The sequence below is a fragment of the Cnephaeus nilssonii genome (assembly GCF_951640355.1).
Source record: "Cnephaeus nilssonii genome assembly, chromosome: 15".
NCBI lineage: Eukaryota > Metazoa > Chordata > Mammalia > Chiroptera > Vespertilionidae > Cnephaeus > Cnephaeus nilssonii.
The window spans coordinates 26,084,496-26,102,871 of record NC_137086.1 but is presented as its reverse complement, the minus strand read 5'-3'; the positions used below and the strand labels follow the sequence as shown (position 1 = coordinate 26,102,871).

The 18,376-nt window shown below is 35.6% G+C and overlaps 1 protein-coding gene across 2 annotated transcripts in view; it reads right to left on the bottom strand.

The window, feature by feature from the left end:
• The window catches only part of PPP1R21 (protein phosphatase 1 regulatory subunit 21), a 57,860-nt gene that overhangs the window by 23,173 nt on the left and 16,311 nt on the right, over window positions 1–18,376 (bottom strand). For both annotated transcript variants that reach the window (XM_079792159.1, XM_079792160.1), the window contains exons 7-14: window positions 17,537–17,631; window positions 16,829–16,881; window positions 14,951–15,100; window positions 11,687–11,788; window positions 11,513–11,601; window positions 8,655–8,791; window positions 4,381–4,473; window positions 620–747 (exon numbers count right to left, since the gene is read on the bottom strand). In XM_079792159.1, coding sequence (XP_079648285.1) covers window positions 620–747; window positions 4,381–4,473; window positions 8,655–8,791; window positions 11,513–11,601; window positions 11,687–11,788; window positions 14,951–15,100; window positions 16,829–16,881; window positions 17,537–17,631 — 847 coding nt within the window. The remainder of the gene's footprint in view (window positions 1–619; window positions 748–4,380; window positions 4,474–8,654; window positions 8,792–11,512; window positions 11,602–11,686; window positions 11,789–14,950; window positions 15,101–16,828; window positions 16,882–17,536; window positions 17,632–18,376) is intronic.

Genomic DNA, 18,376 nt, shown 5'->3' with positions numbered 1-18,376 from the left:
TCTATCTATATTGAGACCATCTACAATCTTTAAATGACCAAATAACTCACTAAAACATAAAGTGTGAGTGATCCCCTTAGTCATGACAAATGCTTAACAATAATTACCATATTGGTTTAAATACTGGGTAGGGAGGAGGGAAAGGGAGATAACTTTATTTTACAAAAAGCCTGAGAATCCAAAATTCTTTCACAGGTCAATTTTCCTATGTCACCAAAGGAAGAAAAAAAAAAGCATACTTAAATATTGAATTTAATGTCAATATAAACAGAGACATTATGCTAAGGGAAATAAGCCAGTCGGAGAAAGATAAATATCACATGATCTCATTCGTATGTGGGATATAATGATCAACGTAATTTGATGAACAGGAATAGATCCAGAGACAAATGATAAGGGGGCGGGGGGGCAGGTTAGAGAGCAACCAAAGGACTTGTATGCATGCATATTAGCATAACCAATGGACACAGACACTGGGGTGGTGGGGGCTTGTCCAGAGTGAGAATGGCTGGGCGGGGAGGTCAACTGGAGAAAAAGGAGACATATGTAAAACTTTAGACAATAAAAATAAAAAAATGAATGAAATAAAAATATATATATATAAACCGAGAAAAATTACCTTTCCTGCTCCATTTGTTAATGCCACTACTGATGACAGGATACAGTCATTCGTTGTTATGAGCTTCTGTGTTGCTGTTGGAAGTTCATGCTCTATTGTAGCTTTTTGACTATAATGTTTGGAAATATCTACAAAGCAGTTGAATGAAAACTCGTTACTACCTATGTACAAGTGGCATATACTAGTAGATAACTAATCTGTTACCTTCTCATATCTATTCTTACAAATTTACTCAAAAATGGTCCTAAATATTAAGATTGTGCTGAATATCAATTGGGTCGCAAATCCTCGTGGAAAGAATAGAGAGAAGTGAAGGTCCCTTAATACCATCCTGACATCTCTATTACAGCCACCAGCTTGTATGTCTACGTCCCTTATTTGAATGTTAGCCCTTATTCTAGTGTTGGGTAAATGACCCTGACCAGCATTTAACCTGACTAAAAACCCTGATTTGATAGTCCAATAATCACAAATGAGAATTTATCTTATATTTATATAGCAAACCATGAGCCTTGAAGAGAACAGCCAACAGAGGCACAGTGTCCCACAATCCTTACTGGACCTTCGCTAGTTTGCTAGTACACACTTAAGCAATGAAAAATGTCTGCACAGACAAAGGATTGATACTCCAGTGTCTGGCTTCACGTGCTGCTGCCTCCAGTCCAAGAATATTACAAGGAAGGTCTGTGGTTAGAAAAGCATAGAAGAGAGGCTTAGATATAAACATGTTAAGACAAACTACAGTAGGTGAAACTGGCCAAATATCTAAGCTTGGAGTTTTCTGGATCTCTGAAAAATAGAATAATTTTGTCTTGGAAGTAAGGGAAAATGGGAGAATTATTAAGACAACATTGATTCACAAGGAAGGGTAATTATATTTTTAAATAATAAAATGTTTACTATAAGCCTCCTTTGAATTTTTTTAGAATACTTTCGTTATACAGCATTATCATTACCAACAAAGCTAAAAATAAATAACACAATATGAAAATTAAATTTTATAGCAGGTGTGTAATCAGAGACTTTCCTTTACTGAGAATCAGAGATTCAGTTGATTTCAGACAGTAAATAATTAAGAGGAAACAAGAAAAAAATGGTATTTGAAGTTTAACCTGATATAATCATGATAGTTTAATATAAATTACTGCAAATTTTATATTATTTTTACTAAAATTTTAAAACTAGAGTATTATTTTATTTATATATTTTATATACATATATACACATATAAACTTTTAATTTAATATAATTTTAGATTTATAGAAAAGTTACAGCCAGTTTTCCCTATTGTTAACATCCTACATTACTATGATATAGTTGTCACAGCAAAGGAACCAACTAATTAGTACATTACCATTATGTTTAATATATTCTTAAAAATAAATTATTATTTTATATATATTCAGAAGAGTGAATAAAAATTCTATTGAAATGCTGAACATTTTTTTGTATAATGAACTTGCTAACCCCTAACACAGACATTTTCTTTCTATACATCACAGAAAGTTTTATTTAATATTTTACAGGAAGTGTACAATGCTATAATACAACTTGGTTGGTAGGCAATCTTAGTTGATTGGTATGTGATTGAGACACTTATGAAAGATGTACAATACTAAAAACACTTATGTAGCTTCTATTTGGATCAGTGCTGTTATAGTTTGATAATAATTCTCCCAATCCAATTGTTTACTCTTTATTCAGTCCAAATATTTTAAATATTTAGGGTGTTCTTTGACATTAAACTTTATCTCCAAAAAGAACAAAGAAATCAGAGATTTTTCTTTTATGTTTCCTATGAGTCTACCTACTTTAGACCTGAGACTAAACATCAACAATTCTCACTTCAAATGTCCCTTGTTAAAGGATCAATTCATTCCTATTTTAAATCCCTGTAGGATACACATTTTTTATAAATCTCTCTCTCTTTTTACAGAGACCAGTCTGCCTGCCTGCCTTCCAACTCAGGGCAGAGCAGGAAGGGAAGAGATTTGAACAAGAATCTCTTAAACACAAAGCTTCTTCTGTTAATTCCAGTTAATGCTCACTCTGAGGTTTCATGGGAGATACACAACAGTCCTCCAAGCGAGGTAAAGAGATTTGAACTGTAAACCTAGCAACAGGACCCCATAATCTTGCCAACCATCCTTCATGTTTCCCAATATTCTCTCTTTATATTACATTCATTTTCAAGGACAGAAACAAGTGGAGGCACAAAGGGAGGCACAAAGGGTAAATCCAGATCTTCCCATAATCTCCATCAGCTCATGCCAAAAAATGACAGCAACATTCTTGGATTTGGACCATTCAGCATCTTCTCAATTTTATGTAATGTATGAGCAAAAGCATCTTTAGAAAACCTCGGATATTATAAATTAACTAAAATACAAATAGAATCATGTAAATGAAGCTTTAAGACCCCTCTCACTGGAGAGCTACCCTCCACTGCACTAACCTCTCCTTTACAGGAATGTTGGAGGAAACCACTAGCAGGAACAAGTCATAGTATCAGCATAGGGAAATTTAGAAAACAAAACCAAAAAACCTCGAGTCACTGAGCCACTTGTGGTTTCAGTGGCCTAATTCTAGGTTAAGTAAAATTCTAGATTATAGGACTACAGCTAAGTTTGAGCTTCCCAAACCAAACACTGCACAGGAAAAAGGGACCAGTCCCTTAGGTTTTCTATAAACCAGACTAGGTTCTGCAGGGTTGGGATGACTACCGTCACCTGCTACCAAGACTGTCTATTCAAGCTGTGGTTCCTGCAACCAGGATTCATCCAACCAGAAGTTGGATAGACTTTTAAAGTTCCTTATAATTGAAGACAAGCCACAGGAAGGACCATTCTCCAGACTGAATGGTAAGGTGGTGCTGGATAATACGGCTGAGACTAAGAATGATTCCCAGTGCCATAGGTAATATGTCAATCTACAGAAAAGCCCCCAAAATACCCATCTTATGCATAATTTTAAGTTTTAAAAAATTATTTCTGTGACACTAGTAATTGGTCACTAACGGTTAACTAAACAGCCCAATGAATAATCTAAGCACCTGAGCCTCTTCCAATAGTCCTTAATAATTGCTCTGGCCCTCTCCTCCTTTCTCTACCCCAACAGTCTTCAAAATGAACAGAAAGGAGAAAACCTCACAGCCACACAGAACTATAGATTTAAAACTGTCAGCACTCTGAATCACATGCTAAGAAGCATGTGAAATGCTTTTCGGCACACTCTAGTCTCAGAAGCACACAAGCAACTTTTGAAAAGTGATCAAAGCTTAAAAACAGACCTTCATTTCTTAAGGCTGTGCTGAACAAAATAGGACTTAAAATGGACACTTGACACATAAAAATGCACAGGTTGGTGGAAAGTCAGTGCATTCTTTCTGGGAACTTTAAACCTTGGTTTCCTCAATTCCTTTCATGCTTGGGCTCTAACAAGTGCAATGTATTTTGCTTAATATCCTCTGAACCGCATGTCTGGTTTGATGCAATTCACACAACTGCCTTAAGTCAGTGTAATGTATTTTCGGCTTAAGTACTGTGCACAGGGTTTCTCTTTAGCACTTTGTTTACCTTCAGAAATGAAGCAGATGGGAAAAGCAGAAGACAGTGAACTATACACTTCAATGTAAGCCAAATGCTACTAAGCTTCTATCTGGGGTCTATTAACCTTCACAGTATTTGTTTAATCTCATTCAGGCAGATCTGAGAAAGTGGGATGAAGGTCTTAAGTTTATTTGTGTTCTTTCTCAACCTCACCTTTCATGACATCATGAAATCCATCCAGAGCAGCACCAACATTTGTTAAGACGGAACTGAAGTTTGCCCGAAGGAGTCCATCTGGCTCCGTACCTAGGAAACCAAAGTCACAAACCTAAGCATTTTCCCAGAAGACTTAGCCTGAAAAATTGACAGCCCACTATTTCCCCCTACTTTTGGGAAGACAGAGAATGAAGACTGTTTGTGATATGTTGAGAATAATGGCTCTTAAAATCATTGCAGACACATTCAGATATAATGGCAATAAACATAAAGATATATCTAACTGATCTGCATTCCCCATGTCCACAAATATTTTCAATGGTTAATAATCAAAATTAAATTACTAAGCAGGATTATATATTTCATGATTCTTTTGGAAAATAAGGTCTTTGTGAATTTTCACCTTGTTACTCTATAACACATTTCTCATTTTATTTTTTCCCTACACATTTTTTAAAAAATATGTTGTTATTGATTTTTAGAGAGAGGAAGGGAGAGGGAGAGAGAGAGAGAGAGAAACATCAATGATGAGGGAGAATCATTGATTGGCTGCCTCCTGCACGCCCCACACTGGGGATCGAGCCTGCAACCAGAGCATGTGCCCTGACTGGGAATTGAACTGTGACCTCCTGGTTCATGGGTCGACACTCAACCACTGAGCCACACCAGCCAGGCCCTACACATTATTTTATAAGCATCACTAAAAATAGTATTACTGAAACATCACAGAGTTCTGCTTCTGGTATGACAGCATGAACAGCTGTACAGATCAGCTCTCCAGCACAACTGGTGAAAATTATTAAAAAGCAACCATTTAAAATTCTGGAAATGATACTAAAAACACAGCAAGTGACGAAAAATTTACGCAAGAAAAATCTATAATAATTTGGTAAGAATAGTGAGACTCTGTGGTACGTGAACCAAGACCCACTCCTTTCTTCCTTCTCCCTACCAGCTCATACACTAGAAATCCCACTCCAAACTGGTACAGCCAAGAATACAGGGCTCCTTCTCCCAAACTGCTGGAAACTGCAGTTCTCATCTTGCCCTCAGGTACCTGTTGGTGAGCATGACTGAGAGATGGGGGCTCCCTTCTTTCACCTAGCCCTGAATCATGGATGGAGGCTCTACCTGGGCACAGTGCTTCTGAGAATCTGGGGCCCGGATCACCTTTGCCCCAGTTCACCCATGCCCCAACTCATCAACAGAAGTACCACGCTGAAAAAGGCAAGCCAAGGAGACCTGGGGGCTGCTGTCCTACCCCTCTACCAAGTGCTCACCTACTAATGCAGGTGTGTCACTCTGAGAGAAGTACATCTCTGACCCCCTCCCCAGCACCAGATCCATGGCTCAGAGATTTAACCCAAGTGGGAAGCAAGCCTTAAAACAGAAAGCTCTGAATCTCTTCCGAAAGGAACTGAATTAATTTGCAAGAGCGTGGAGGGTTCCAGCCTAGGGAGACATGCTCTAAAAAATAATGAAGCTGGCAGTGAAAGCAATTAAGAGGAAATTGGCAGTTCATTAAAGAAATAAGCTAAACTATAAGCTGGTTGGTTTACCACAGAGAAGCAGAGAAAGATACAGCTAAGAAGAGCTCTCCCGGGTTCAGAATAAATCTCAAACACTATCTCAAAAACTATAGCTGCTATGTATATGCTAGGTCTATAACTAACTATACCTACAAAGGAGCCCAAATTTAATTAGATCAGTCTGTGAAGCAATTTATGCCCTTCCAGGCATTGTTGAACACAAAGGTGCTATCAACCAGCAATTAGTGGAGCTTAAACCTGGGTATGATTAAGGAAGGAGACAATAAAAGGGAGACCTGTTAAAACCACCATCCTCCCAGAGTGACTGTGCCCAAGTCTGAGCCTACTTAGCAAATCAGGGTATAAAAATTATACTGTGAAAACTTCAAAATAATATATAAAAAATTACAGAAGACCTACCTAGATGAAAAAACATACCATGTTCATAGATCAGAAAACTTAATATTGTTAAGATGACAATACTCCCCATGTTCATTTCCTAGGGCTGCTGTAACCAAGTACCACACATGGAGTGATTTAGGGCTCTCCCTTAACCAGTAGGACCTCATCTTAACTTGATTACACCTGTAGAGATCCTATTTCCAAACAAGGTCACACACACAGGTATTGGGGTTAGAACTGCAGATATCTTTCTGAGAGACCCACAAAACTCCCCGATGTGATCTACAGATTCAATGTAATCCCCATTGAAATACCAGCTGATTTTTTTTTTGTAGAAACTGATATGCTGATTATAAAATTTGTATGGAATTGCAAGAGACACATAACAGCAAAACAATCTTAAAAAAGAACAAAGTGGACTCCACTTCCTGATCTCAAAACTTACTACAAAACAACAGTTATCAAGACAGTGTGGTACTGGCATAAGATAGACATATGGATCAATGGAGTAGACCAGAAATAAATCTACACATCTATGGCCAACTGAGTGTTAACAAGAGTGCCAACACCATTTAATAGGAAAAGAATAGTCTTTTTAATGAATGGTGCTGAAATAACGGGATAGCCACAGGCAAAAGACAAGTTATACCCTTATCTCTCACCATATACAAAAATTAACTCTAAATGGATCAAAGTCCTAAATGTAAGGGCTAAAACTATAAAACTTTGAAAATTCTTCATGACCTCAGATTTGACACTGGATTCTTAGATATGACACCAAAAGCACAAACAATGAAAGGTAAATAAACTGGACTTCACCAAAATTAAAAATGTTTGTGGTTCAAAGGACACCATCAAGAAAATGAAAAATAAACCACAAAATGGGAGAAAATATTATAAATCATATATCCAATAAGAGATTTGTATAGCCCAATTGAAAAAAATGGAGAAAAGATCTGAATAGATAGGTCTCCAAAGAATATATGCAAGTGGTCAATAGGGCATTGAAAGATGCTTGACATCATTTGAAATCACAGAAATGCAAATCAAAACTGCAATAAGATACCACTTCAAAAAGTCAAATAATATTCAATGGCTAAAATAAAGTCAAATAATAACAAAAATTGTAAGGATGTGGAGAAATCAGAGGATGTATAGAAATTATATATTGTTGGTGGGAATATAAATGGTGCAGCCACCTTGGAAAAGAGTCTGGCAGTTCCTCCAGCAGTTAAACACAGAGTTACCATATGACCCAGCAATTCCACTCTCAGGTATAATATACCCAAGAGAAGTGAAAAGATATGTCCACTCAAAAACTTGTTCATAATTGTCTATAGCATCATTATCAATAAGAGCCAAAAAGGTAAAAACAAAGCAAATTCCATGGACTGATGAGTAAATAAATAAAATGTGGTATATTCATATAATAAAATGTTCTTCTTCAATAAAAAGAAATGAAAGACCAATAAATACTCAACGTGGATTAATCTTGAAGACATTATGTTATGTGAAAGAAAGCAGTCAAGAAGACCACATATAGTTCTATTTATATAAAATGTTTGGAATAGGTAATTCTAAACAGAAAGTAGATGAGTTGTTGCTTAGCACTGAGGAGGGGCAGAAGGGGAAATAAAGGGGTGAAGCTAAAGTGTACAGGGTTTCTTCTTAGGGCAATGAAAATATAGATTGTAGTGATGGTGTATGTATCTGTGAATATACTATAAGCCAATGAACTGTACACTTTAAAGAAATAAGTTGTATGTACATTAATTATATCACATTAAAGCTGTCACCAAAAAACAACAACAACAACAAATCACAGTACCAGGAAAATCACAGCATTTTTAAAAAACATGATTTAAACTGAGATCCATTCAATTACCTAAAAATACTTTTTTGAAATTAGAACAAAGGGAAACGAATGGCATTTTTACTACTAAACCCCCTATGCTACTTTTTGTACTTTTTTTTTTATTAATTTCCTTATTGATTATGCTACTTTTTGTAAAGTTATTACAAATTCTTTTGTTTTGTCCGTCTCCATTTTTAAAAGAAGGGAATCAATATGAATGCATGTCTTCAATTACATCTTTAATTTAACTTAATAATCACATTTATCACCATTTTATAAATGGGAAAACAGGTACAGGAAAGTAAAGTGATTTTCCCAACTTCATAAATGTGTAAGGGGCTGGAGGATTTGAATTTGAGTTTTTCTGATTCCAGATCCTATGCTTGGCTCACTCACCCCAGCTCACATCTGGCTCACACCTCCCTTCTCTGGCTTCTTGTTCTCTAAGTTCTTCAAGTTGAACCATGAGTGACAAACATACTCACTTGGCAAGGCGAGAAGGCTGACATAAGTCTGCAGCTTCTCAAACACAGCTGTCATCTTTTTCATGTCCTGAGACAGCTCTAGATTCCTGGCTCTTAACGCAGATGTACAAAGAGAAGATTCACATTCTTCTTCTAAACTAGGAATGGGCAGATATTTTAAAATGAGCATTCTGAACATTTTCAGTTAGCTATAAGAAACCATCTACATTCTCAAACAACTCTATCCAGAGACAAATTTTTTTTTTAAAAAAATTATCTCATTTATAAGGTTTCTTTCTTTTTTTTTTTAATCCTCACTCAAGGATATGTTTTCATTAATTTTTAGAGAGAGAGAAATGAGTGTGAGAGAGAAACATCGATTGTTTGCCTCTCACATGCACTCTGACCAGGGATCAAACCCATAAGACTGGAAATCGAACCCGCAACCTCTTGGTATACAGGACAATGCTCCAACTGAGCCACCGGCCAAGGCTGAGGTTTCATGTTTTATACCATGATATATATCCCTGCTTGCTGCAAATGTCAATGGAATAACAGAGGACTAAATGGAAAAAAATAAAGGCATGTGTCCATTATCTTTTCATCCTGAGAGCAGCATGAAAATGCTTCCCTTAAAAATATTTTCAGAAAAAAAAAATTTTTTCAGGAGAACAATATTTCATGGACTGAATTCCTAAGGAGAATTAATCAAATAGGAACTAGTAGAGAGAATCATTAAAAACTTTTTTAGTATACTAAATTGCAAAAGCCATGCAGATTGGAACAAACAATCCATAGACTCAAATCTAAAAGTAAATGATTAACATTCATAAACTACACTGTATCATTTTCAAATTTATATGGTTACTGTAGAAAACTCAATTATAAATTTTTAAAAATCCTTGTGGATCCCAGCCAATGTGGCTCAGTGGTTGAGCGTCTACACATGCACCAGATGCACCAGGAGGTCACTGGTTCAATTCCCCATCAGGGCACACACCTAGGTTGAGGGCTCGATCCCCAGTATGGGGAGTGCAGGAGGCAGCCAATGGATGTTTCTCTTTCATCAGTGTTTCTATCTCTCCCTTTCCCTTTCTCTCTCTCTGAAATCAATAAAATGTTTGTTATTTTTTTAAAAAAGATTAAAATTCCTTGTGGACGCAGCAATTTATAAAAAATGTTGCAGGTGATCAAGTAAAATGCTTTTTACACAACTAGAGAAATTATTAGCACAGGAATGATCATCATAACACTTCCCTTGACCTTCCACTTTATTTATGGCAGACAGCTTCACTGAATATTAAGCCCATTTACCACTAAAGTGTATGTCATCTTGTCAAAGTGATATTTAAACCAATGACCAAAAATTGCCTAGAAACACAAATACCTGGTGAGGGAGGACTGAGAGCATATGAGACAGAACATTCCAAGAACAGAAATCTTAGATCAAGAAAGAACTTATCCAGTCTTTCTAAAAATGTAATGGTGAAAAAATAATAGAAATAAAAATGCATAACTGTTTCAAGTAGTAAGTACCACTTTGCAATGGTTCTAAAACAGATTCTTCTTAAAAATAAGCCAAATCATGATGTTATTTAAATATCTAGAGTCAATTTTCAAAAAAAAATAATTACATTGAACCATAACATGTAAGGATATGAAAATTATAATTCATAATAGTTTAACTCCCTGATTCCTAAAATTCCGTCATATGTACAAATCATAGAATTTAGTTACTGACATGCCTTAATAGGTTATAATTAGGAAATAAGATGGCTCTTAACCCATATTAATTTTTTTAACAACGAAATTTTATATTTTTGAAAAGTTAAAACCTACTACTTTTGTTTTATAAGAACTTACAAACTATTATTACTTGTACATTTTCAAAATCTATAAGTAACTCATTTACATATTTTCTAAACCTTATACTACAATATATGTATGTTCTTCTTTTATGTCCCATTATTCTTTTTTTTAAATATATTTTTTTATTGATTTCAGAGAGGAAGGGAAAGGGGGAGAGATAGAAACATCAATGTTGAGAGAGAATCATTGATCAGCTGCCTCCTGCATGCCCCCAACTGGAGATCAAGCCCACAACCCAGGCATGTGCCCTTGACCAGAATCGAACCCGGGACCCTTCAGTCCACAGGTCGACGCTCTATCCACTGAGCCAAACCAGCCAGGGCTGTCCCATTATTCTCTGATATTTTTTTAAAGGTTAAATCTGAGATGAAAATATGTAGAAACAGAAGTCTTGGTAGTTTTAGGTCATAAGTATCAAAACTTTTAAGCAGTATTATCAACTTTCCAGTTACATAAATTATTTTCTCTTGCCTTTCCAAAATATTTAAGATGGAATAATTAAGGTTACTAAATGACATATCCTTTAAGGGCTAGAGTAGATTAAGTTTTTAGTTTATAACTTAAATAAACTACTAATAAAAAGAAGAATATATCATTTCAAAGAAATCTAAGGACTATAGACCCAAATATAATTAACTATTATACCCCCCCCAGATATTTACTGCAAAAAAATAATAAATACCCAAAACTGAAATAGATTTTGCAATAAATGTGTCATTCACGATCACTGAAAATAATGATTCGTATAGCATTATGTAGTTATAGTAGTAACCACAGTACAGAACAACAACAACAACAAAAATCCTAGCTGATGAACTGCAATTCCATTTTCTTAAATGTAAGTTTACACAGTTCAAGCCACTTTTTTCCTTTTCACAGAAGTCCAATTGGTTGTGGTGCAGACAGGTCAGGCAGACACAAGAGGCACATGCTACTATTTTATTAACTCCAGCGCAGGTCAGGTGACACCTCACAGTTCCCCAAGCTCCCCAACCTCGAGGGATAAATACCTTTTTAACTGATAAGGAAGAATCTTCCTAAGAAAACACATGTAAGAGGTTAAATGCTCTGAGAAAGTTTTCAATTTCACAGTTGTCTCCTAGAAGAGAAAAACAATTTTGAGGTTAATAATTATTTGACAAAGAGGAGCTCCCACTTCCAGAAGTAAAACAGAAGAAAATTACCAGGACAGTCACAGTATCTTCAGTAATACTTTCAAATAAATGAAGCATTCCTTCCTCAAGAGGGCGGACATAGGACGCATTTTCATGAAGGTATTGTGAGAACTAAACAGAAAGGAAGGAACTGAGTTAGATCACTGGAAACTAATGAATACCAACATATTTGTAAATAGACTTACTAACTTACAAACCTAAAAACTTTTGGGGGGGGAATTTTGCTTTTATACAGAGATGCTCCCTCTAACAGTCCCAGGTACTATTCCCAAGTCCCCATCCCAATATAAAATGAGGACCAAGAAGAGGAATGACATATTTAACAACCAGGCAGCCCTTCTTCCCTAAACTCCTGCTTCTCTCCATAGGGGTCCTTGCTTAAAAAAATATATATATATTTGAAAATCAAAACTGTGTGACAGATTTCTGTGTTATATACTTCATTTTTTAACAAGTCTATTGAGTATAGCTTCTTTTCCAAGAATATAATTATCATCAAAAAGATGATATAAAAACTTTTATAACTGTCACTGATACTTGAATATTTACAAAGGATTAATTCAGCAGGAAGAATAGATTAAGAGAAGATCCTATAGGCATTTAAATAATTTAGAAGCAAAAAGTTAATTTTCACTTACGAAATACTTCAATTACCAAAGTATTATATAATGGCTCAAATTTTGACTTCTCAGTATAAAAATAAAAGGTCTCATTCTGCAGAAATGGAATTCAGTTGACCCTACCACAAACTACTAAAACATATGGCCCAGGGAAATTCACTTAATTCTCTTTGGGCTTTGATCTTTAGAGCTATAATATAAAATGAACTCTAAGCTTACAGGTGTAAACATCTACTTTAAGATTCTATAAACAAATTTAAACATTCTAGTCATCTTTTAACAAATGTTTTTTTAATCTCTTTCAATATTACAGACTTACTAGAAAATCACATATCATAGGTCAAAGCATGAAAGGAAAAATATTGAGAAATATATATTTTTTTCAAAGTAATGAAGTGTTTCAGACAAAATTCCAATAATGGATAAAGAACCAAGATTGAGTAGAAAACATTTCTGATATTATAGGAACTATAAAAATACATATAATTACATTAAAATGTTGCAGTACTGTTTCCCATGTCTTCTGACAGCTTTTTCCCACAGTGATATTAAAGAGCCTTTCAAAGACCCAAAATTTGATTTTTATAAACTTCAACAGATTTGTGGAGTCACACCAAAACTGATGAAAGCCAAGTACCTACTAAAGCTTCTTATATGTAAGGCATAATAATAATGTTGATGGGAGCCAACCTTTATTAAGTGCTGTTCTTAGTGCTTTGCATGTATTGTCTCATTTAATCTTCATATATACAGACATACCTGTAAGGTAGGCACTCTTATCCCCCATTCTAAAGATGAGGACTAAAGATGGGAGAACATATTTGCAAATGTTATCACTGATAAAGGTTTAATCTCCAACATCTACAGGCAACTTACACAACTTAATGAAAGGAAGATAAATGATCCAATAAAAAAATGGGCAATGGACCTAAATAGAATCTTTTCGAAAGAAGACAGAAGGAAGGCCAAGAGACACATGAAAACATGCTCAACGTCACTAATTATCCGAGAGACGCAAATCAAAACGACAATGAGGTACCATCTCACACCTGTCAGAATGGCTATCATCAACAAATCAAAAAACGACAAGTGTTGGCGAGGATGCGGAGAAAAAGGAACCCTCATGCACTGCTGGTGGGAATGCAGACTGGTGCAGCCACTGTGGAGAACAGTATGGAGTTTCCTCAAAAAACTGAAAATGGAACTCCCATTTGACCCAGTAATTCCACTCCTAGGAATATATCCTAAGAAACTAGAAACACCAATCAGAAAGGATATATGCACCCCTATGTTCATAGCAGCACAATTTACAATAGCTAAGATTTGGAAACAGCCTAGGTGCCCGTCAGCAGATGACTGGATCAGAAAACTATGGTACATCTACACAATGGAATACTATGCTGCCATAAAAAAGAAGAAATTCTTACCATTTGCAGCAACCTGGATGGAACTGGAGAGCATTATGCTAAGTGAAATAAGCCAGTCAATGAAAGAAAAATACCACATGATCTCACTCATTTGTGGAAAATAAAGAACATTATAAACTGATGAACAAAAAGATAGATACAGAGGCAGTAAAGCATCAAACAGACTGTCAAATTACAATGGTAAAGTTAGGGAGAGGTGGGGGAGATAAGAGATCAACCGAAGGACTTGTATGTATGCATATAAGCATAACCAAGGGACGCAAAACACTGGGGGGTGAGGGCATGTATGGGAGTGGGGTGCGGGGGGGGGGAGGGGCAATGGTAAGATATGTACACATATAATACCTTAATAAAAAAAATGGGGAAAAAAATAAAATAAAGATGAGGACTGAAGCACAGAGAGGCTAAGTAAATTGCCCAAGGGGAAAGACTTAGACTGGAACCCCAAAAGTCTGATTGCAGAGGCCAAGCCTTTGCTATGCTAATGTAAATGGCACGTAGGGGATCCGTGGACATAAACACAATACAAACCCTGGGAATACTGCGTGATGCACAAGAACAAGCTAGGATGAGGCATCAGGTAAGTGGGGAAAATGGCATGACTCATTTCAGGCTGGCACTTAGCAAATGTTGATAGCAAGATCCCTCAACTTCTTTCCTGTGGGGACAGCCCGTAAGATGGCCTGAGGATCTCTGCCTCCTGCTGTTCATGGCTTCGTGTAGCACTGCTGCAAAATGTCTCAGGGTTGGCCTCAGTGACAGTATAATACGGCAGAAGTGATGGTATGTGAAGACATGCACACTCCCTGTGCTTTCCTACTCCGGGATTTTGTTCACGTCTCCCTCTTCTAGGGGCAAAAATACCTATGCCACTTTTCTCCTCCTATACAAAACATGCTCATTTTTCAAAGCGCATCCAAATTGCCAAAGATTCATTCCCAGACAATGTCACTGACAGCAATCTTCCCTCCTTAATGACCACATATCGCTTACTGGCCACAACCACTCACTCACACACTAAGGTCTTTTAACAACTCCTCTAGTATTGAACTTCTTAAGAATCTCCATGTTTGCCACACTTTATCTTGAAGGGGAAAGACTATGACTTACAGTTTTTCCCCGTGCCTTCGACAGTACTTTGCTGATGCACAGAAGTGGTATAAAAATAAATATTAAGTTCCCCTGCTTGTTCAGGGCAGACAAAAGATATCTTGAGTTAAGTTTACCTTCTGATTCAATGGAGATATAGTGTCAATGGCAGAATCCACAGGAAAAATCTGAATCCTCTGTTCTGTGTAGGTGTGGAAGTTCAGAAGAGCCGTCACAAGGTCTTGAACAAAAGCCAGGGCCTGCCCAGCAATGTCTCGCATCTTCAGCTTTAAAATGAAAAATCTATAGTTAAGTCAACTATCAAATTATAATTCTCAAACTACTTTACTAGGTGTACCAGTTAATAATGCGGATTGTGTAATCGAAGAAAACATAATTTTAAAAGAAACATCAAAAGTGCTGTATTCAAAGTAATGTCCATCGCTAGCTACACATTTCCCCATCTTTCAGGTAATTTGTGGATACCGTCCCAATAGAACTTTTCTTGTTTTGAGGCAAACCATCCAGAGACCCAATTTTCCACTTCTTCGTATGTTTTCAACTGCTGCTCAGAAGGTGTGCCATCGATCAGAATAAGTGGTAATCTGAAGGAGCAAGGTCTGGTGAATACAGCAAGTGGGTTAACACTTCCCAGACAAGACCTTTTAATGTGTCTTTAACTGGTTTTGAAGTGTGTGATGGTGAATCATCAAGAAGCAAAATTACTTTGCTGTGTCTTCTGGCACATTCTGGTCGTTTCACAATGAAAGCGTGGTTCGAATTGATTATTTGTTGTTGGAAGGGATCAGTATTAACAGTTGCACCTGGTTTTAGAAGCTCATACTACACCACACCTTCTTGATCCCACAAAACACAGAGCATTGTCTTCTTTCCGAAGCGATTTGGCCTTGAAGTCGATGTTGATGGTTGACCTGGATCAACCCATGATTTTATGCATTTGGGATTCTCAAAATAATTCCACTTTTCATCGCCAGTCACAATTCGATGCAAAATAGACTTCCTTCCGTGCCGTTGAAGCAACATTTTACTGATGACTTTTCAGTTTTCCATTTGTCTTTCGTTCAGTTGATGTAGCACCCATTTTCCTTCCTTTAAAATCTTTCCCATTGCTTGTAAATGATCGGAAATTGTTTGCTGAGCAACATTTAATCTTTCTGCAAGTTTTTTTTGAGTTTGACACGCATCTTCATCCAATAATGCTTGTAATTGTTGGTCTTCAAACTTTTTCGGTTGACCTGGACATTCTTTGTCTTTCACATCAAAATCATCACTTTTAAAGCGTTTAAACCAGCGTTCACAAGTATCTTGAGATGGAGCATGTACACCATAAGCTTCCCGAAGTATTCAGCAGCACTTTTCTTCAAAATAAAGTAATGAATTATAACTTCCCGCAAATGCTCTTTTTTTGGCACGAAATTCAACATTTTTAAGTGTAAAAATATCTATGATGTTAACACCTTCAGCAAATTTGACATCAAATTGCATATATATCCCCATATGTGTAACTCCATCTATTGAAAAAAATCTGCCTTATTAACGAGTACACCTAGTATTAAGCCTGCTTTTGGGAAAAAAACATTTGAATGCTGGCATAATTATTCCTTAATTTAAATTTATTTGCTCCTACTTGAATTTTAATAGTCCCATCTAAGTAAATGAGAAAGCCACCAGTTTTGGCAAACACACCTCCTCCACTTTACCTGGACCATTTAATTGCAAGGTCCACCAACCTAGAAGAAAAGTATGGCTTATGAAATTAGAGCATCCCATAATTCAGTTCTAATGTTATCAGACAAGAGAGATAGCAAAAAAAATCTATGTTATAAATTCAATAAACAGCAAGTTACACAATTTTTCAAAAATGTTTAAGAAAGTATGGCAAAAGTTAAACACAATAATTTAGTACACTAAACAGGGACCCAAATAACTAATGCCTGCTTCTGAAAAGTGTGACATGCACATTACTGAAAAGAAAACATGTACTTCATCTTTACCTGATGTCGCCTATTGTGGAGTGGAACGTTCAGAGCATTATACTGACTATATTCTACAAAACAAAAATAAATATATATTAAACCTTTCATTTTACATTTACAGAAAAACAGCTTAATTGCAAAATAATAAATTATTGCAGCAAAATCAGCTTTACATAAGTATTAAAAATGATCAAAGCCACAATAACAGTATAGGAGAATATGGAATTTACACACAATCAGTTGTTTCTAAGATAAAGTATTACCTCTAATATTTTTTTACCTTTAGGATAAAAAAAATTTTTAAATCCTATTTTTCTTTTTCTAAGAAATCCTTTTAAAACGTTAAAATCCTTTTAAAATGCTATCAAGATTACTTAGGGCTCAGTTGGTTTTTATCTTGGTATATGCTAAATATACACAATAAAAAAAAGTGAATTTTGGCTTTTTCCAAAAAGGCTGGCTTTGAAGCAGTTATAAGACAATTTAAAATCTCCCTAAGAAAAAGAAAACAGGAAAAGAAGAGAAAAAAATTAATAAAAATTTTAAAAATAAATAAATCTCCCTATGAAATATGAGGGCTAAAGCTGATGAAAAGAACAAAAAGAAAGCAACTCTCTGTCAGGCCAATGAAATTTATTGCCAAAAGATAGGAAATTATTTTAATTAGTTAGCTATCACAGAGGGGTTCAAAGTTGCAAATAACGAAAAGCTGTACATAATACCTACTTGTATCATTAAAAGGTACTTTTTCATTGATGATTGATAAGGATTCCTCTAATCTACCTGACAAATCTTCATGAAGATTCTTTAACTGTAATTGACTGAAAGAAGAAAATACAAAACCACATTATCACCAATCAGACATGGATTCTCATTTGCTTATTACCTCAACAGCTGGTATCAGGCTTTCAGAGAACTATGCCTGACATCTGAGATACTCTAGGTAGTAGAGAATTATTAAAAGATGGAAGATAAGAAAAATACTAAGCCTTAATTCTAAAGCCCCTGGGACTTTTGTTCAATGATGTTGAAGTTTAGAAGAATTTGTCATAGTTTCAGTATTTTATACAATTTTGAGTTTATTTCCCCAAGCATAGAGTAATCTTAGAGTCATTGCAACATCACAAATTTTCTCTTTACAACTCATAAATGTTTGCTCAAGTATTATGGTAAAGTTCTTTCTTATGTATTATATCTTTTTTTTTTACTTTAATTCAAAATCTGATCATTTTCTGATTTTGATTCCGTTATGAAGTATACATCTAAACCAAGCATGTAATGCTACCAAAGCAACTAAACTAAAGAAATTCACTTGACTGATTCTACTGAAACATAAAATATTATGTCATTTATCAAATAAATGTTGGAGAATGCTCTTACCACCCGTTGATACATAATATTTCAAGATTTAGGTATCTCCAACTTAGATCATATATCCTTTATTTTATTCAAAATGGACCATTAAATTTCGGCACAGTGGTTATTACTCAGTTTTCCTACCTTGGACTCCCTTCAGTGTAGTCTGAAATGGAAAGTATCCAGTCCTTAGTACAGGATCCCAGAATG